We start from the raw sequence: 21553 nt of genomic DNA, 5'->3' as shown, positions 1-21553 counted from the left end.
TAAAAAATGATGTCCAAAATTCCCTCTGTAAAACCTCTATGTCAACAAAATTAAATGACATTGCTTAAATGAACCATCTAATGATGAGCATTATTGCACCCTTCCTTTTGTCAGTCTCAACTTTATCTGTAATAACTTATTAATGAGAGAGCAGTAAATGTTGCCTACTACACAAAATTGGCCACAACCCTGTCAGGCCTCATTTTGACCTGTCCGAGAGGCACAGTGGTGGACAGCGTCAAGTACCTGGGAGTCAACATCCACCAGGACCTGACGTGGGCCAGCCACGGACTACACGGACTCAGACGCCTAAAGAAATTTGGCCTGAGTCCCAAAATCCTCAGGGACTTCTACAGAGACACCATTGATGGCCTGCTGACCTTTCACCTCCTGGTACAGGAACTGTACCATCATGGACAGCAAGGCGCTGAGAAGGGTGCAGGAACTGTACAATCAGCGGTGCCTCAGGAAGTCCCGGAAGATCATCAAGGACACGAACCACCCGCACAACAGCCTGTTCTCCCTATTGCCCTCGGGGAGAAGATACAGGGTCCCAAAAGCACGCACAAACCGTTTGCGGGACAGTTTCTTTCCGCAGGCTACGAGACTCCTCAATAAATAAACCTGGATTATTGACATTTGCACACTTCTTTGCACATCTGGACACTTTTATATCTATTCCATCTTATTATATTTTAATACCTTATTATTCTATTTTAATACCTTATTTTTAATACCTTATTCTATTTACATACACTGTTTACATTGTTTGCCCTAGTTAACTATGTTGCACTATTGTTGTGATTGTGTTTGCTGTGATTTTGCACCTATTTTACCTACTGCACCTTGTCTGTAATGGAGCCTACTACAGCATACGAATTTCACACGTGCGTACAATAAAAATATTGAATCTTGAATCTACATTTACCTTTATATTACCTTATATATTTATATATACCTCTCTGTGATGACCTAGATGATATACCCAGAAAGGTGTAAAAAAAAAAGTGGGACAAAAACTCAACTCTCAGCTGCGCTGTCTAGGTCTCTGGGCCAGTCCAGTAGGTGGCGATGGATAGTACTAGCATAGTAGCTTGCAAAACACTGATTCTGCGCAGTGCGCGTCTCGGTCTCCAGTCTTCCTATCCTGACGTCATCTGACGTTTCCCAGCAGAATCCAGGAAGTGAGCTGTTGTTTTTGTTCGATAGATCGCCAGTCTCCAGTCCTGTACGATTTTAGTTATTGGTATTTTTGTGGGCCGAAATGGCAACGTTTATTTCAGTCCCGTTAAAGAAGTCGTCTGAGGTGGACCTGGTGAAACCACTGTCGAAGTTTGTCACGGTGACATATCCAGCAGGCGAGGAGCAGGGAGAGTATATCCGTGCCGTGGAAGAGCTCAACAAGCTCCGCAAGAGCGCGCTGGGGAGGCCGCTGGACAAACACGAGAGCTCGCTGGAGATCCTGCTGAGGTTGGAAATCCTGCTTTTCTAATACAGTTCAACTAGCTAGCATGTTGCTAACTGAGGCTAGCCACCCTCTCACCTGTGGCGGCGGTGACTGCCGCTGCCGCACCCAGATGTGTTAGCTTAGCTAAGCTGCTAACATCGTTTGCTAAAGTTAGTGTAGCCTACGTTAGCCTTTTATCGGAAGTAACGTGTTTTCCACCGTAATAACGGAGTCATGTTTTATTGATGTCGAGTTCCTTTGGCTAGCTAACGTAAACGAAACTATCTCACGTTAGTTTAATTGAACTGCCGGCCAGATAACATTACTAGTATGGCCATGAACATATCTAGCGTTAACGTTACAAGTCGAATTGGCTGTGATTCTGGCCCAGTAGTAGTTTAACGTCACAACGTAGAATAAATCACACAAAGTAAATTAACGACATTATTAACCAACATCACCATGATTAACGTACATTTAAAGCCAGGGAGAGTCATTCGTCATTGGTGAAATGACGAACTTAGCAGACATGTCCCAAGTCCTCAGCAGCTTCACACAGTCCAGCAGTGACATCATCCACCACAGACTGTTCTCCTTTGGGACAGATATCAGGCCCGGAGCCGTGGCGTCCGCTCCACTGACACCCACATGATAACAGGGATGCAAACTCATGGAGAGTGAAAAAGGTGACAGATACCAGGGCACAAAACCACCCAGAAATTATTCATTAAGTGACCTATTTTAAGATCAAACCCTTAACTGTCACCTAAGGGTGACTAGTTTGCATCCCTGTGATAAACAAACTGAACCGGAGGGTTTTTCATATCAGCATTCACGGTCGGCTAGTTAGAGATGTCAATGATTGATATTGTGTGTGTGTGTGTGTGTGTGTGTGTGTGTGTGTGTGTGTGTGTGTGTGTGTGTGTGTGTGTGTGTGTGTATGTGTGTATGGAGGAGGCAAGCAGCGTGACAGGGCCACAGTCTAGGCATATATGACATGGCTGTGTTTTTTAGGTTTTAGATGACTACCCCAGCCATATAACACAATATTCACAATTAAACACAACAAATAAAAAGAGCAGAAGAGTGCAATTTGCATAGAGGAACTGTGAGGTGTGGGATTTGTTAAGCAAAGTTCCTCTTTGTGTCCCATGCTCATGTACAGTACAGGCTTGGACTGTACAGCTCCTTAATGTCAAAATATTAATCTAAAGGTTATCAGTTGACCTGGTATTTCTTTATCCACACATATTACATAAGAAAACATGACTATGGTTGTGTGACTTATTAACCAGACATGTATTCAGAAATGATGTGAGCAAGTCCCAGAGTTTAATTTTCTCTCTTGAGTCTCTGTTACTCATGAGTTATTATTTGCGTAGGGACTGCCTAGATGACATAAATAGCCAATTATGCACCAGGAGAGGGATGGGCCTGCATTTTTCTCACCATCTAGCTACAGTGCAAAGTGGAATTATCTGGCCAGTGCCAACTTTGCCAAGATTAGACTTTGACTTGGATCTTGAAAGATAACACCAGCTGCTGTGCTGTGATATGACGTAAAGTACTGAGGATATTATAGGGTAATGCAAAATTTATTGTCATGAGGTGTGGGCCTGCAGCCTGGAGGATGCAAGCACGTTAGTGCTCTGGGCCTGGTCTTGGCTGTGGAGGGAAGAGGTGGAAGCTAGCATAGCTGTGCTCCTTAGAGTGGGCTGCTGTTGCTGAATGTTAGCATTGTAGCTCCTTGGCTCTCTCCTCATGTTCTCTGTTAGCCATGTGCCAAGTAGCCATGGCGACGGGCACTATCCCTTTCACAGCCGTGCAGACTGACAGACGGCTATTGTGTCACCATGGTTACCATTGTTTGGTCTGGGGCGTTTTACTCCCCCCCCCATTTACCAGAACACACACCTGATCTCAGCTTTTTGCGTCCATGCCAGCATGTTTAACTGAATGGGAAACCTAAGGATGACACACAGCCAGTCTTTGTTGATGTGCCTGTTTGTACTCCAGTCTCCTCCACTCTCTCCAGGCACATGCAGCAGTAGGCTTGATAAACTGGAAATAGGGGATTCCCTGCTTGATCCTCTGCATGTTGTCATTCCTTATAATAGACTGTTCCACATCACTGGCACGTGGCACAGATGGCCTACAGACTGATGGTGCAGCGCTGAGCAGCAGTCAGATACACAGTCAGCAGCACGCTTGACCCGCTATTTTTTCCTGACTCACTGTCAAGTGTCTGAAATGACAGAACTTCCTCAAACCACAAAACTGTGTCACTGTCCTTAGTCTATTGCGGGTATAGCTAAAAGCCTTGAGACTTGCCCGGCCACGACCCATTGCTGCGCAGCAGCTATAATAATTATTATTATTACGCTATCGATAATTGATCGTTTATTTTCCAGAATTTCGATTATGGAAATTGATTCAAAATTAACATCCCTACTATGACATAACTTTAATATTAACAATAATAGTAGGCCTAATAGTACTAATAATAGTGTTTCCTGTAGTAGTCATGGTGGTTGTTTTGGTTCTGACATCCAGGTTCTGGGCCAAATCCACTGTCAGTTGCACTGGGGGTTTGTTTACCTTTTAAAAATGTGCTCTTGGATATTTCATAATGGAATTGTGTGCTTTATGGAATTTGAGCTGTAATTACAAGATGGATGGATGGATGGATGGATGGATGGATGGATGGATAGATAGATAGATAGATAGATAGATAGATAGATAGATAGATAGATAGATAGATAGATTGATTGATTGATTGATTGATTGATTGATTGTCCTATAAGAGGAGATTTGGCTACATGTCCACACACATATACCCACCCACCACAGAATATTGATACAAAACAGGAAGACACCGATACAGTTCATTAACAATACATTGACACAAGCCATTCAATGCAGTGAATCCAGAGCTTCAGTGGCAGAGGGGACAAAGCTCTTTTTGAAGCAGGCCCATCTCCGGTGACGCACATGTACCTGCCTGCCACCAGATGGAAGCGTTGTGCTTAGATGTTTCTCAATGTGGGGCGGACGGGTCACAGCTGAATGAACAGAAATTAAATATTGCTAGTGAAGTAGACACTGTGTAACCTGACACTGCCAGAAGATTTGCTTTGACATAACCATCTGGGAACGAGTTGCTCGGGGAAACCGTTTCAAAGGGCAGTCAGTCACTTAAAAGAAAAACTGGCAGGTGATTGGATGAACCATCTGTCTATCACGGGCTCGCTTCTCGCTGGCGTCACACCAAAGCCCGCCCGTAGCTGCCTCATAGGATGCGGATTGGTGTGAACCACTCGTGATTCAGATTCAAACCAATAGATGGCAGCGTGGCAAGATGGATTTGTCGTGATCGAGATCGAGATCTCATGATCTTGCGTGAATCCAGCTGTCATACATTGTGGGCTTCAGTTAAAAAATCTAGCTTTTGCCAGTGAAACAATATACAATACATGTCACATGGAAACCAACCAGAGCAACTAATGGATATTGACTGATTGTTTTATGAAAACACTCAATTGTAATCTTGCTCTTTCTTTCTCTCTGCAGGTACTATGACCAATTGTGTGCCGTAGAGCCCAAGTTTCCCTTCTCAGAAAACCAGGTAATTGATTAGATCGCAGGTCTCGTGTGTGTCCGTCTGTTCCACTTGCCATGCAGAAGACCTTGAACACAAACCCTCCCTCTGTTTCTGCAGCTCTGCTTAACCTTCACATGGAAAGATGCCTTTGATAAAGGATCACTGTTTGGTGGCTCAGTCAAGCTCGGTAAGTATAGCCTCTCATTAAGTTGACATGTGCACGTCAGCGCGTGCACACACAGCTTCAGGCGTAATTAGCTTCTGAAGGAGGAAACCTGTTGCAACTTAAGAGATGCAGTCACTGCATTTCCTTCTGGCAGATATCCGTTTCTCTCTCATGTGATTGTGCACGCACACACACAATCAGACACACACACACACACACACACACACACACACACACGCACACACACAATTAGACACACACACACACACACACACACGCACAATCAGACACACAGCAGTGGCGTTGTTGTGCTTGCTAACACTAAATAGATAATTTAGTTAGTATGCCAGCCCAATACCTTATTCCTATTTTACTCTGCACTCAGAAACAGGACTGACAGGGTATGTCTCACTGGGGTTTGAAGAACACTGTGTATTGTAAAATAAATGTATCAGGAGTTATCAGGGTCTCGATGTAAAAATGCCCTTGTAACATCAGAAAGTACCAATGAAATTTAAAAACCAGAGGGTAGGGTAGGGATATGTTGCATTTCCCTACATTCACTTTTTGTGCATTGAGTTCATTCATGAATTTGGCTACTGTCCCATGTGGGCCACCATGGGTGATTCATGGAAGCCTAATGACCATGGGATTTATTTCTAGTGCATTCTTGGTTTGGAAAATGGAGCAGGTTTTAGTCAGAAAACAACTGGGCAAACTGCATGGCTCTGGGTTCTTCTGTTAGGCCTGCAATGGGAAAGAAGTTAAAGCAAATCTATACTTTGAGGGAGCAAAAAAACCACAGCTCTGAGAGAGAGTGTGTGTGTGTGTGTGTGTGTGTGTGTGTGTGTGTGTGTGTGTGTGTGTGTGTGTGCGTGCGCGACTGTGCGCACGCGACTGTGCGCACACGTGAACGTGTGTGTTGAACACTGTTCATGTGTTGCAGCTTTGGCCAGTCTGGGCTACGAGAAGACGTGTGTGTTGTTCAACGCAGCGGCGCTGGCCAGTCAGATCGCCTCAGAGCAGAACCTGGACAGCGATGAGGGACTGAAGGCTGCAGCCAAACAATACCAGGTGGGTCTACTACTGCATGGTAACATTATTACCAAGCAGGTCTACTACTGCATGGTAACATTATTACCAAGCAGGTCTACTACTGCATGGTAACATTATTACCAAGCAGGTCTACTACTGCATGGTGACATTATTACCAAGCAGGTCTACTACTGCATGGTGACATTATTACCAAGCAGGTCTACTACTGCATGGTGACATTATTACCAAGCAGGTCTACTACTGCATGGTAACATTATTACCAAGCAGGTCTACTACTGCATGGTAACATTATTACCAAGCAGGTCTACTACTGCATGGTAACATTATTACCAAGCAGGTCTACTACTGCATGGTGACATTATTACCAAGCAGGTCTACTACTGCATGGTAACATTATTACCAAGCAGGTCTACTACTGCATGGTAACATTATTACCAAGCAGGTCTACTACTGCATGGTAACATTATTACCAAGCAGGTCTACTACTGCATGGTAACATTATTACCAAGCAGGTCTACTACTGCATGTAACATTATTACCAAGCAGGTCTACTACTGCATGGTGACATTATTACCAAGCAGGTCTACTACTGCATGGTGACTAGGGGTGGGAATCGCTGAGTAGCTCACGATACGATATCGTCACGATACTTGGCCCTCGATAACGATATATCACGATACTGCGATACTGCGATACTGCGATATATTGGAAGACGATACATCACGATACCTGTGTAACAAGTGAAAAAAATACCTCTGAAGGCAAAAAATCATGTATTATGCATTTATTAGCAGAATTGACATGAACTCTCTGAGTTCACTCACTCACTCATACCATTTTCGATACCACGGAGGAAAAGTTACACATTAAGTCTTTTTATTATTACTATTAAAACAAGAAAACCTATAGGCTATAACCTACCTACCTACCTATATAATTTCTAAAAGTAGATATTAATGATCAAACATTTCCATTCATGTAGCCTACAGTAGTTATGTTTTTGTTTCAACTACAAACATAAATAAAGTCAACTTGAAACTATGTTTCAACTACCACACACAGCATAATATTTTAGCCTGTTTATTAAAAAAAAAAAAAAAAAAAAAAATTAATAAACATATCGATACTCGGCGCCAGTGTATCGATAACGTATCGCGGGTGGAAATATCGCGATAACGTGGGTATCGATATTTTGTCCCACCCCTAATGGTGACATTATTACCAAGCAGGTCTACTACTGCATGGTGACATTATTACCAAGCAGGTCTACTACTGCATGGTGACATTATTACCAAGCAGGTCTACTACTGCATGGTAACATTATTACCAAGCAGGTCTACTACTGCATGGTAACATTATTACCAAGCAGGTCTACGACAATGTAGTTTCAGTTTGTCACTGTTATACTTACCCAGTCTCCCCAAGTGCTGCTGTTTGTTTGCAGAAATATGTCTTGATGCTTAGCTTAGCGCTTCTTTTTGCAATCCAATAACCTCTATCTAATTATCTGAATTTTGTGTGCACATTCACTCTCTCACTCACATCTCTTTCTATATCTCTGTATATCTACATTTCTCTCTCTCTACTTTTCTTTGTCTCTTTCTATCTATCTGTCTCTCTTCTTATATCTCTATATAGCTGGCCAGTGGAGCGTTCGGCCACATCAAGGACACAGTGCTGTCAGCGCTGAACAGGGAGCCCACCATGGACATCTCGCCTGAGACCGTGGGCAGCCTCAGCGTCATCATGCTGGCCCAGGCCCAGGAGGTCTTCTTCCTCAAGGCCACCTCAGGTACGCGCAGGAGACACCCACTGGCAACTAGGGGTGCACCGATCGATCTGCACGCAATCTGTATCGGCCGATTTGGACCTCAAATATGTGATCTGCTGTTTCCGATATTCCTTTAATTTTGCCGATCGCATAGCCGATCATGCTGCACGTGAGAAACATGAGGCAGCCCATTTTCATGTCTTCAATGTCTATCGTTTAACTTTCATATTGTGCTCTAACGTTTATATCATTGTGTTGCAAAGCACACGCTTTGCTTTCATCAGTGTACTCACCTCCATGCACACACCGCACCAGACTGTCAACACACCTCTTGCGTCTTTGAATCACACAAATCAGCTGGTGATTAGAGCAGAGCAGAGAGAAGTTACCTCCAGTCCTCCCGCCTACCGAGGCATTTGCATGCTGTTAAATCCGTGTGTATTAAAGTCCCAGATTAACGTGGTAGTCGGGGTAGTGCACGCGCACACACAGACAATTTCCACGCAAGCATTGATGTTCCCGCGGGCACTTTGAAGGAAGCGAAAGTGTGCTGCTATGTGGATGTGCGCTCCATTCAGACGGATGCGCTAATTAATGCCACTACTCAGATGGAGTTTAGCTCGTGTGTAGCTTGTGATTCTGTTGTTTCTCCCGTCATGTAACCCTGTCACCATTATGTAGATCGCACTCATAGTGCTGCTAATTATAACACTGTAACTCGGCCTCGATGGGCGGGTCGTTTTGATGTTCGTTCGATGCGGATCCCAATGTATGACGGTTATTGTGCATAACCCCGGTTCTATGAGTGGGAGCTCTTTGGCTTTAGTCATGGTTCAAGACTGGTGTTTAAGAGTAACTGACTTACAGTTTACCTAATTATCATTTATATATTATTAGTTGTTAATTATCACTATAATTGGCCTATATAACAGCAAGCTTGGTTACTGACCTGTTTGTATATTTTATTGCCTCCTTTTTCCAGACCACACACAATCCTACTATTCCTGTCATAATGCTGTAAAAAGCCTATACTGCTGTACTGTACTGAAGAGAACTGACAACTAAATGGTTGAACTCCCATCTGTCTCATGTTGGCAGTTTCCTTTAGCCTACAAAATATAAAATAAATATATATATATATATCGGTGATCGGTAATCGGTAATCGGTGATCGGTCGATGATCGGTTGGGCAGATATTTCTCATAGGTGATCGGCAATCGGTGATCGGTGGCAAAAAACGTGATCGGTGCACCCCTACTGGCAACCTTGTGCAACTGCACCAATTGCCCTCCATGCTCTCTTTGTTGTCTAGTCATGCACGCTCTCACAGAAGAAGTCAACAATTTGACGGATATATTAGACTGTTTCAACTCGATTGCATAAACATTGAAAATTTCCCACAGCTTACTTCCTGTTGCAGTGTTTGCTAATACAATAACTGACAGGACATAAGCTAGGTTCCGAGCTGTTCCCTAGCAACACAATTCAGTCCACTTGTTGGATGGATTCATCATTGAAGTGTACCACTGTCTTGTCATGTAGAAACAGACCCAAAACCCCTCACAAATGTGTCTGAAACAGTTTGTCTCTATGGAGACCAGTGTCACAATCTGCCGATCAAGTACACACTACAGTCTGTATACATTCAAAGTACTGTGACGGTACTTTGAATGTATAGCATCTTTATGTGCATTGATCATATGCAGTGTTTCCCTTAACATGGATTTCTTTATTTATTGCTAGCTATGGGGAATGGGGAATTGTTGTCCAGGGTCGAGTCTATACATAGCTGCCTGCTGCCCCATTTCTGTCTCCACAGCTGCTCACAGCCTAAGCATGACACATGTGAAGCTTTTATTATGACTAGAAATGTCCTACTACATATTTATTTATTCCCCATTAATTTTACTAGACATGAGGACAATTTCAGTAGGTGGATGTATTTGCACTGCTGTGAGATGAATGTAAGGGGAAGATACTGCAGTGCAGTCCACAAGGGAGAGCAGCCAAACACTGTGCACTTCCACTGTTAAGCAGCGTGAAGGCCAAGCCTCACTTAGCAAAGCGATCACAGTCTGATGAGCTTGTGATGTTTTGACATGACTGGTGATCCACAGTTCCATATGCAGACGTCGTTGGCTGCAAGGCTATAAAAGTGTCTATTTTTTTTTTACATCACAGATAAAATGAAAGATGCAGTCATTGCTAAGCTGGCCAATCAGGCAGCAGATTACTATGGTGACGCCTTCAAGCAATGCCAGTACAAAGAGAACCTTCCCAAGGTATGTGTAGTACACACACATAAGCACACTCGCCTAGAAAGAGCGAATGTGATTGACTTTGCATTATATACAAACACACTCAGTCAGCCCTGCGTCCACAGTGTGGTGTGAAGATGCATATAGAGTTTGGATTGTGTATGGTTGTGTGTCCATGTGAGTCCGAATGTGTGCATATTGCGTGCACTGAATGTGTGTATTTGTGAAAAATACATTTGCAGAATGGTCCTCAGGGTGTGGGATTGTCCAAATCACAACTTCTCTCTGTCCTCATTGGTCCATTTCCATTCTCTTTTCATTCTGATTGGTTTGTTACCGTTAAACTGCCTTTTGATTGATCTTTCCCACTGTTCTGATTGACCTCTAATATCTAACCAATGGGCTTCTGAAAAACTTACTGACCTGTCTCACATCATCACCGATCGCACGCACACAAACGCACGTATACACACACCTTACCTGCAGTGTCAAGCTACACAAGGAATAGTTTTGAAACCGATAAAACCAAAGCAAAGTGTAAAATAAGTAATAACCAGTTAAAAATCACAACCTCGCCGCTTTGAACAAAGTTTCAAATTGAGCTACATCATCACAAGCACTCGCTCATTTCTCATCAGATTTTTTTTGTTTTGTGTCTAATAAAGCTGCGTGCGACATCTCTCACGTATTTATCTTCGCTCAATCTCTGAGTGGTGGCGAATGCAGATGTGGCGCCGTGTGTAGACACCGGAAGTGATGTCGCGCCGTGTGTAGACACAGGAAGTGATGTCGTGCCGTGTGTAGACACAGGAAGTGAGGCACAGAAAGGAATCCATATCAGGATCATTGGAGCAGCAGCCTCTGTGTTGCCTCTGAATATCTGAAATCAGACTGATGCACACGCATGCACCCAGCACACACACTCGTGCACACACACACATGCACGCACTGATGGCTTTGGGACGTTTGATGGTTTGGCGGATGTTGCTAAAAGGTTAAACACTCATGGCCTGTTCTGTTCTCTCTCTCGTTGTCTTCCTTTCTTTCTGCATCCCTCGTGGTGGTGGCGGTGGTTGTGTGTGTATGTGTGTGTGTTTGCGCACTCCTGACTGCTTGTGCCTGTTTGTGATTGGCTTTCGTGATGTCATTTGTGATTGGACCTGGCTGGTGTGTGTGTCCGCCGTCTGGTGGTTTGCCTTGCCGTCGTGCGCGTGTGCGTATATCTCTGTTTGTGTGTGTGTGTCTGTGTGTTGCTCTGTGGTTGCCGCTCCCTGGTCAGTATTTTTACTTTCAGGAAGTGCTGCCGGTGCTGGCGGCTAAGCACTGCATCATGCAGGCCAACGCCGAGCTGCACCAGAGCCTCGTGGCCAAGCAGAAGAAACGCTTCGGAGAGGAGATCGCTCGGCTGCAGGTACACGCCGTTCACACAGCTTCTCACATATTGCCCCACGCTGCCAAACACACTCTCACAGCAATTCATCTATCAGCCACCCATTCTTCTTCATTTGGATGAACTGGACTGGAGCGAATGCTTGAATGTGTAACGTCCAAAACAATTGGAAGCGTATTCGGTCAGCTCAGAGATTTCTCTCCGTGTTCCTCCTTTTTTCCTGCCCTCCCTCCAACTCAGCATGCAGCAGAGCTGGCGAAGACGGTGGCGTCTCGTTACGACGAGTACGTGAGCGTGAAGGACCTGAGCGATAAGATCAACCGGGCGCTGACTGCCGCCAAGAAAGACAATGACTTCATCTACCATGACCGTGTGCCTGAGGTGAAGGACCTGGAGCACATCGGCAAGGCAGCGCTGGTCAAATCCACCACCATCACTCCCCCACTCAGCCAGAAGTTCACAGGTGGGATACACAGACAGACACCCGCACACCAGTGGCGCCGGAACGAGTTTGCAATTAGGGGGGCAAAAGTGGTCAATTTTTTGGGATGTTTGGATGATTTTTAGCCATATTTAGAGGAATATCTCATTTTGAATTAACATTAGAATTATACTGTAGTGATGTCATTATTCAGTATTTTCTCCTTTTCTCACTCACTTGGTGACCTGCTCTACCTTTAGGTCGTTTTACAATTACACTACAACAGACAGCAACACAGGCAGAAACACTGAACGTATTATTATTATTATTATTATCACTTTGAAACGGTCCAAAACTTGTCATCTCAACACAAAAATAAAATTAAACTAACCGTATACTATACCATTTTAGCAGCAGCCAATGACAACACATTCAAGCCATCCTAAAGTGCATTAGTGAGTGCAGTAAGGGTGTGGCATCGTAACAATGACAAATAAATAAAACTGAACTTAAATAAGTACTGAGGAAGTGTATCCCAGACACACAAAACACCCATTTGGTTTAGCTCTCAGTTATCAGAGCAACACTGCAGTAAAGCCCCCCGGGGTGACCGGTGGAGATGAGATGACTGTCTGTGGCTCTGCTGCTAACCGGCTCACCTCTGCTGCTCTCTCTAATATTGTCGGTGAGAGAGCAGGGAGGGAGAGACAGCTCCACGGCAATAGTAGTAACTTGAGTTATCTCCGGGGTCTGTCTGTCTCTCAGGTGTAATAATCCCACAACGATCACGCCTTTAACAAGCATCACAGGCTGTGTAAACAGTGTAAAGTGGGCTCTCTGTAAATTGATCCCCAGAAGAAGTATTAGTAGTAGGCTGCCGAAAGCGAAAGCCGGCGAGTCGGGGCGGGTGGGGTCGGGGGGGATTGGGTTGCTCGCTCGCTCTCGGAGCGCAGGCTGAGGATTCTTCTCTTTTTTCCCCACTCTCTCTCTCATATTTAGGGGGGAAATGTCCCCTTGCCCCCCCACTTCCGGTGCCCGGCACACTTGCTGATTCAAAAACAACAATAATTTGACACACGTGACAACTTGTAAAGATTTGGGTTTTAAAATGCAATTGAGGGCGGCGTGCCATAGCCCTTTTCAGTTTGTGATCCAGAATAGATTACAAAATGTTAACATTGTCTGTGATGCTATTTGTTGTTCAGTATGAAAAAGTGTAGTTACAGTGAACAGACAACTCTCATTTCAGCAATGAATACAGAATGATCTATAACTGTACTTACTATACATACTAATAGATTAATTTGCATTGTATAATGTCACTAAAGTGCATTATGTGTTAGCTCCTTTAAGGCCCATTACCATGGATAGAGATGATGTGTGTGGTCCACAGTCTGATGAGCTCAGTGACAGCTGAGCTTTGAATCATGCTGTGTTCCAGAGAACTGCAATGCTATTGAATGACTCTTCAGCTTGTAATTACAAGATTTCTCAAGCCAAAGGTTTCTGAAATGCAAAGATCGGACACACATCAACATGGAGGCATATACTATGAAACTCTAAACAGCATAATCCTCAAAATACTCTTATGTTCAATATTCAGCGATTATCTTGTACGCTTGTATCTTACACACTTTATTTTATTTTTATTTTTATTTCTTTTTTTTTTACCAATAGTTTGTTGTGCTCATCACTTATTGTGCTTTCGCAGACTTGTTTGAGAAGATGGTTCCCATGGCGGTGCAACAGTCCATGAGCGTTTATGGCGTGAGGAAGGCCGAAACTATCAACAGACTGGTGGGAACTATGAGGGAGGCCACCAACCTCTGCAACGGGTACGGGCTGCCTGTGCGCATGTGTGTGTGTGTGTGTGGGGGGGGGGTAGGGATGCCAACGACTAGTCGGTTAAACGTTTAAACGCCCTCTCCCTCACTAGTCGGCAGGAGAAATACTAGTCGGTTAAACGATAATTAAATTATCATAATAATAAACAATGCGGGCAGGAGCTGTTGCGTCTTTACCAGCCACTACTGTAGCCCCCCTCCTCATGCCAGGATGTAAACAAACCAGACGTGTTAGTGGGAGTGGAGCTTCATTGGCTGTAACGTAGTGGAAAGGACCGGAAGGGAGATGGCATCTCATAAAACCAGCACATTTTGGCAGTATTTTGATCCAGTAAATGAAAATATGGTTGTATGTAGGCTGTGTCAGATAAAACTGGCATATAACTTTAACCACTCGACCGACACTCAGCACAGGCATGTGGACGCAAACACATGTGGACACACTGGACGCTATGGCATTGCTAACGCGTTAGCCAGAGAAGTTAACCCGTTAGCCACACAAGATAACGCAGCTCATAGGCAATGAATGACTGCACAAGATGCTTCCACTCAACTTTGATGATCGCAAAAGCTTCCGAAAGTTAAATGGACTAGCTATATTTACCCTGAATACATGGCATTGGGGTGAGTTGTTGATGTTTTCTGATGTGCAATGTTCATAAACAGCGCAAGATGTTGTGAATATTGACGATTATGACTAACGTAATTAACAGTTTCAAATGGCTCTTAAATACACACTATTTTTTCTGACCTTTTAACCTTATAGATTAAATTGTGCTCAGTGTTTTCTTATAGACTAGTCGACTAGTCGCCATTACAATTTTGTGCGTGTGTGCATAGGCAGGCATGTATGCTTGTCTTCCTGTGAGCATGTCCCAGAGTTGTACAGTATATTAAATATTAATTGCATAATGGCATTCAAAATACCAATAACAGATACCAGACCTAAGTATCAGTGTAACAGCCAAGCAGTAATACCACGCTGTTTGATAATAGTGATAAGTCCTTCACAAATTATTCCACCCCAAAAACATAAGAATAACCATTGGAACCTTTTGGAATTGTAATAGTTTGATAACTTTTTTTCCTTCGATTTCCTAGATGCCAAAATTGTCTACTTCAATTCAAGTTTTCAGGTTGTGACTCAAAAAGAACTTTGTAAATACTACTGGTGACGAACAGACGATGTTTGTCTGTCCATCAGGGTTTTAGCGTCCCTGAACCTGCCAGCAGCTCTGGAGGACCTGTCAGGAGACTCTATCCCACAATCCATTGCTGAGAAGGCCAGAGGTGTCGTGCAGCAGGGAGGACTGCAGAGCATCGAGCAGCTCATCAGGGACCTGCCTGAACTACTGACCCGCAACAGAGAGATCCTGGACGAGGTAGGTCCTAAACCCACTTAAAAACCACAAGGCAGGGCGTCCGGGTAGTGTAGCGGTAAAATCCCTGCCTACCAACACAGGGGTTGCACGTTCGCATCCTTGTGTTACCTCCGGTTTGGTCGGTCGTCCATACAGGCACAATTGGCTGGTGTCTGCGGGAGGGAGCGTGATCCTCCCACGTGCTACGTCCTACCGGTGAGGCTCCAGCTGTCAGGTGAAAAGAAGCGGCTGGCTACTGCTCATGTCTCGGAGGAAGCATGGTGCTAGTTTCGGCTCTCCCCAGATCGGCAGAGGGTGGAGCAGCAACCGGGGCAGCAGGGGGAACTGTTGGCGAAGTACAATTGGGGATCAAATCGGATCAAATCGGAAAAAATAATAATAGGCAGTTGGTAGAGCACCAAAACTTTGAAATATCTTGCCGATAAACAGACGAGTGAAAACATAATCTCCTTCCAGCTTAGTTGGCTGAAGTCAAAAGCCTCAGACTAAATGTCCTTGTTTCTCCAAAAGGCAGTGGGTTCTGTCATACAAAGCCAAAGAATAAGTACATGCAATTGCATAACTAGTGAAGCTGAGAAAAATGAAGCATTGTTGGAACAGAATAAAACAGTGTATTACTGTATTTAATGGCATTTCTGGATAGGATTCTTGTTGGTATGAAATCTAAACTGCTCATGGCTTTTGACCTAAAAAAGAAGTAATAGTTACTAGTATGTTGAGAACAAGATGGTCTATTAAGAAGAAAAAACAAACGGCACTCCCCGAGCTGATGAATCTCTAAAAATGGTGACGTCCAACTTGTATTTAATGTGTGTGTGTGTGCGTGTGTCCGTGTCCATCAGTCTCTGAAGATGCTGGACGATGAAGAGACGACGGACAGCGACCTGAGAGGCAAGTTCAACCAGCGCTGGAATAGAACCCCCTCTGGGGACCTGTACAAGCCGCTCCGCGCAGGTACACACACACACACACGCACACACACACACACACACACGCACACGCACGCACGCACGCACACACACACACACACACACACACTTAAAACATGTCATACATTTGCTTTTTGCCATACCCATGAGTTCAGTAAAGAAGATGTTAATGCAGATATCTTATGTACACATCTAGACTGGAAGTTAAACTTCCCCTCTGCACCTCTCCTCTCACGGTCTCATCTCCTCCCTCCTTCACCCTCACCCTCTCTCCCCTGCAGAGGGCGGCAACTTCCGCAGTGTGCTGGACAAGGCGGTGCAGGCGGACCAGGTGGTGAGGGAGCGCTACAACATGCACTGTGACATGATCGCCCTGCTGTGCAAACCAGAGAACGAGCTCACCGCCGCCATCCCCTCTGCCAACCCAGCCAAGACCCTGCAGGGCAGCGAGGTCTGCCTGACTGTTCTGTCTCTCTGCATATATTTGTGTGCATGTTAAAGTGATCATCTCAAAGATTTTCATGTAAATAAATATGTGTTAAGTCACTATCTGATAGTTAGTTAACACAATGGTGATTGAGCCTATGGCCCGTTTGATGGAAGCCTTTGCATTTTCAGTTTGGCAGCATTATGAACTTGGTGTCTGTGGTGACACCATTTTGGCGGAGCTAACGCAATAGACTCACTCTGTAATTTAGTGTAGGTTCCTGACAACTCTTGTGTGAAGTAGGATAACAAGCTACGGGTGGTTACTATGACTAACTGACTAATGTCACATATGTTTGGATCTCTCACTGTTTGGATCTCACCTACAATTACCACTCAAAACTGAAGTCTTAGAGGTTATACCTTTAATGTGAACCTAAAGGTTTTGTTTTATTGTTGGGGGTGGGGGGTGGTGGTGTGGTTAGAGTATGTGCAACCTCATCCCAAGGTGTTTTGTGTTCCAGATAAACACTCAGTCATGTAGTAAAGAAACACCTGGTGGGCGTTGTGTGCGTCGCGGCCCTGTCCCTCCTCCCTCCGGTAGCTCCATTTGTCATTGGGTTTGCTGACTTTGCGTTGTGTTCCACTGGGGAAATAAAACCACCAAGCAAGCAGAAGTGGGAGAGGGGCAAGAAGAAAGCTAAAGCTGTCCAGCTCCACCGCATCCACTCGAGACCTACTTCCAGCCAAAAGCAGAAAGCGCCAGTGTTAAAGCATATATTGCAGTAGTGATGATAATGGTTAGGGGTCAGACAATGCATGCAAGTCAGTGGAAATGTAAAGCATTTGAAGTACCATTGTGTAAATGTCAAACTGTGTGTGCACGTCAACAAGCGTTTGTGGCGGTCTATTCTGAGTCTGTGTGTGTCTCTCTCTCTTTCTGTCTCCTCCACCAGGTAGTGAACGTGCTGCGCTCCCTGCTGAGCCAGCTGGACGAGGTGAAGAAGGAGAGGGACTCCTTGGAGGCGGAGATCAAGTGTGTGAACTTTGACATGACCAGCAGCTTCCTGAACGCGCTCGCCCAGGACGGGGCCATCAACGAGGAGCAGCTGTCGCTGGGCCAGCTGGACCAGGCGTACGGAGCCTACAACCAGAGCGTCCAGGCCAGCCTCCGCAGGCAGGAGGAGCTGCTGGGACAAGTGCAGGTACACACACACACACACACATTGAGAAAACTCATGTCAATTCATAAACAAAGCATTAATGATGCTCATATAGAGTGGCAGAATGCATCAGTCCAGGTTGAAGCCTGTGTGGCGGCAATCTTCCACCCTGCTTCAGTGAATTTCCATACAGCGATCAATAAAGTATAATTACATCATCATGAAAAGAAAAAACACGTGTAAGCATTTCAAACAAACAAACAGGCACAGATAATAAGATCCAAAGAGGGTTTAAACTGATGTGACTGAAGTGTTAGCCTGACATCGCCAGACCAAATTCGCAATTTTGATTTCCAGGGGGCGTTATCAATGCCTCTGGATGCAATTGGATAGACCTACAACAACCAATCAGAGCAATCATTTCGTATTTTGTAATGTTATATTCTTCACATGGTGGGTTGTCATTCATTCATTGCATCATATGCTATTGTTTTCTCTTGCAGTTTTCTAAGCAAAATAAAGGGGTCCTTGAAATCAGAAATCAGGGGAAGGGGGGTACTGAAGCCAAAAAAGTTTGAGAACCACTGGTCTAGACAAACCTTTTCCCCCATGCTTCTCCAAAATATCCTGTACCGATATTTAAACACACACAAACATACACACGATCCAGCAAGAGGTTAACCCATTCAGCCTGTGATCTTCCTCCAGACGTCCCACCAGGAGTTCAGCAGTCTGAAGCAGTCCAACTCGGAGGCCAACGAAAGGGAGGAGGTTCTGAAGAAGCTGGCTTCGGCCCACGACAGCTACGTCGAGATCAGCAACAACCTGCGCGAAGGCACCAAGGTACTCACTCAGCACAACACCGGCACGCAAGCCTCAGCAAGGAAGCGCTGTACTGCAGTAATGCATATCTTGTCAGAAACTTTTTTCTTATTTTGTTTTTGTACGTCCAGGTGGTTTGCAAGCCAGGTGGTTTATTGTTGTCCCCGTTTGTTTCCCCCTCTTCAGTTCTACAACGACTTGACAGAAATCCTGCTCAAGTTCCAGAACAAATGCAGCGACATCGTTTTCGCCCGCAAGACCGAGCGGGATGAACTGCTTAAGTATGTACTCGCACATTCATTATAATGTCTTTATTTTGTTTTTGATTGGTTGATGTGACAGCTCATATTTGGTAGCCTGGAAGGTAAGGAAGGAACTTTAAGCCTATAAGCAGTTTTTGCTGCAGAATGTTGTAAGCAGAAGGGGAAGTTTGTTTCTGAGACACAAGTTCGCTCCTGCACCGATGCCAGCATCAGCTTCAGTAGGGATTGCAGTCGGTATGCAAAAACAAAATCGCTTTTCGGCGAATGTTGCTTTCTTCAAGTCATTTTGGGTTACCTGTGTGAATCGTCCAGAGCCGAAGACACAACTGTAATGTGTTTACATCCCTGAAGAATGGCTCTTATCTTGATATTAGATTGTGATATATGGACAACTGCAGGGTGATGGCAGTTGTTGTTGCTTTGGTGAGCCAACTGAATAGTAAGGGCATATTATATTCTTTGTTATTAGCTGTGGGGGGCTGCTTCGGCTAAATGAATGATAAACAGTAGTAAGAGCATTGGTTGTGATGTTGATGTGATGTAATTGTGGTTTCCAGGGAGCTGCAGCAGAGCATAGCACGAGAGCCCAGTGCGCCGTCCTTCAGCGTTCCCGCCTATCAGAGTAACCCCGCCCCCACCGCTGGTGGCCCAACCCCCGCCCCCAGGACCATGTTTGTGAGTAGCTTACTGCAGAGAAACACTGACTGCCATTCAAGCAGATCTAGCGTATGGCCGACGGTCTACTGACCGGTGTACTGACCCCTCTGCTCTCTCTCCTCCCTCCGTCTTCAGCAACCCCAGCAGGGCCCAGCGAAGCCCGCACCCCCAGCCAGGCCCCCTCCTCCCAGCTTCAACCCCCAGGCAGCCCCCACATCACCCGGCATGCCACCAGCCAACGCCCCTCCCTCCGGCAACCCCCCAGCCGTGGCCCCGCCCTCCCAAGCCCAGGGACCACCGTACCCCACCTACCAGGGTTACCCAGGGTGAGTTTCCCATCACACCCCTCAGTGCAGAATTACCGTTTGGCCCGTTATCATTCTAGGTAGTGACGTCAGGATGGGGTAAATGGGATAATTTTTTGATGACTTGCTGGTTGTCTATTATCAGATCAAAACCAGTTAAGTCCAATTAAGGCGACTTCTGTGTACTGAACCTGCTGAAATGATTCTAACAAACTTTTTTTTTTCTAAGTTGAACATTAATGTTTTGCTCACTCTCACTTGTGATTTATCTCCTGTTTTGTGTGTGTGTGTGTGTGTGCCCACGCGCGTGCGTGTGTGTGTGTGCAGGTACTACCAGGTGCCTATGGGCTACAACCCCTATGCGTACGGTCAACAATACAACGTGCCCGGCTACATGCCCTACCAGGCAACACCAGGACAGGGGGGCTACCCTGGCGCCCCCCCAGCCGGACAGCCTTACCCCGGCTACCCCCAGCAACCCCCCCAGCAACAGCCCTACTACCCCCAGCAATAACTCCCTATCCCCCCCTCTTTCTCTCTCTCTTTCTCTCTCTCTCCCCACCTCCATCCTCCCATTCCTTTCCTCACCTGTTAACACCAAATGGAATAAACTTACTAGCCCCAGCAATAACAGTCACTTACCCCCCCCACCACCCTTCTCTGCCACATAATTGAACCCAAGTGAAGGGCGACCTCAAAGCTGTTTTGCACTTATTCCTAACCCCTCCTCCCCTCCCTTGCCCTCTGCCACCCCTTTTTATTTGGCCATCCCGTATTCTATCTTTCACTGAGGCTTCCTTCCCTCTCATCCTCCCTTCCCTCTCGTCCTCCCTCGTTTGCCCATGCACTAACTCCCTCCTCTTGCCTGTATTTTTTATGTACTCCTTTTCTAATGATTTTGTCGATTCTTTAATTTAAATCCTAACTGGTTCCCATTGATAACTGACTCCTGTGTCTGGGCTGGACCGCTGTACAACACTAGAAGAGCCACACGGGACTCTGGAATAGCAGTTCCTGGAGGGGGTGTGGCTTATAGGCATGTTTCAAGACTTGGGAGTGTGTTTTGGGTGGGCGGTCATTATCAGTGATGTCACGGAAGGGAGGGCACGGCCACATCCTCACTCCCGCACCCACCCAAGCAACCCCTAGTGCTTCTTTATCAACTATATTCCTATTTTTGTAATGAATACTGATGCATCACCGATGTATAAACCTATAAAAACGAATGGCCTGTAGGTTTTCTAATGTAGATGACGACTGTTGAGAGATCCTCTCTCTTCTCTCTCTCTTCTCTTTTTCTCACCCAGGGAATGTTGGTATATTTCTGTGTTACAATCATGGTTGTACAAGTGGGAGAAAAGGTTATATGATACCATGGATGTACGAAAGAAGATATATATATAAATAAGACTCTGTGGTTAACCAAGACACTCTGTGTGCTGCACTCTCATGCTCTTATGTTATTTTCTTTTCTCAGTTCTAATGTGATTAAAGGAAAAAAAAATATCTGTATATCAGCAGCATTCTGACTGTCTTTAACGGTGTGGGTGGGTGTCCCTATACATGATGGTGTATGCCATGTTAATTCCTGGTGTATGGTGTATGCCATGTTAATTCCTGGACCAGCCAGAAGGGGGCAGTGCTGCAGAGCG

The 21553-nt window shown here is 45.2% G+C and overlaps 1 protein-coding gene across 2 annotated transcripts; it reads left to right on the top strand.

Moving 5' to 3' along the window:
• Nucleotides 1–1179: 1179 nt before the first annotated feature.
• On the top strand, nt 1180–21413 carry pdcd6ip (programmed cell death 6 interacting protein). Of its 2 annotated transcripts, none has more exons than XM_083646162.1 (18): nt 1180–1470; nt 5018–5072; nt 5166–5235; nt 6161–6288; nt 7909–8062; nt 10223–10323; nt 11594–11710; nt 11930–12152; nt 13822–13945; nt 15159–15336; nt 16179–16290; nt 16547–16716; nt 17648–17896; nt 18563–18697; nt 18863–18957; nt 19497–19614; nt 19732–19922; nt 20229–21413. In XM_083646162.1, exons 1-18 carry the CDS (start codon nt 1265–1267, stop codon nt 20413–20415), a joined length of 2613 nt encoding a protein of 870 aa, XP_083502288.1. In that variant the 5' UTR covers nt 1180–1264; the 3' UTR covers nt 20416–21413. The 2 variants fall into 2 exon arrangements, with proteins under 2 accessions (XP_083502288.1, XP_083502287.1); XM_083646161.1 differs by having other exon boundaries at nt 11579–11710.
• The last annotated feature ends 140 nt before the right edge of the window (nt 21414–21553 follow it).

Source organism: Poromitra crassiceps, assembly GCF_964638095.1.
Source record: "Poromitra crassiceps genome assembly, chromosome: 11".
Classification (NCBI taxonomy): Eukaryota; Metazoa; Chordata; class Actinopteri; order Beryciformes; family Melamphaidae; genus Poromitra; species Poromitra crassiceps.
The sequence above is the reverse complement of the archived record's forward strand: the minus strand, read 5'-3'. Positions and strand labels throughout refer to the sequence as shown.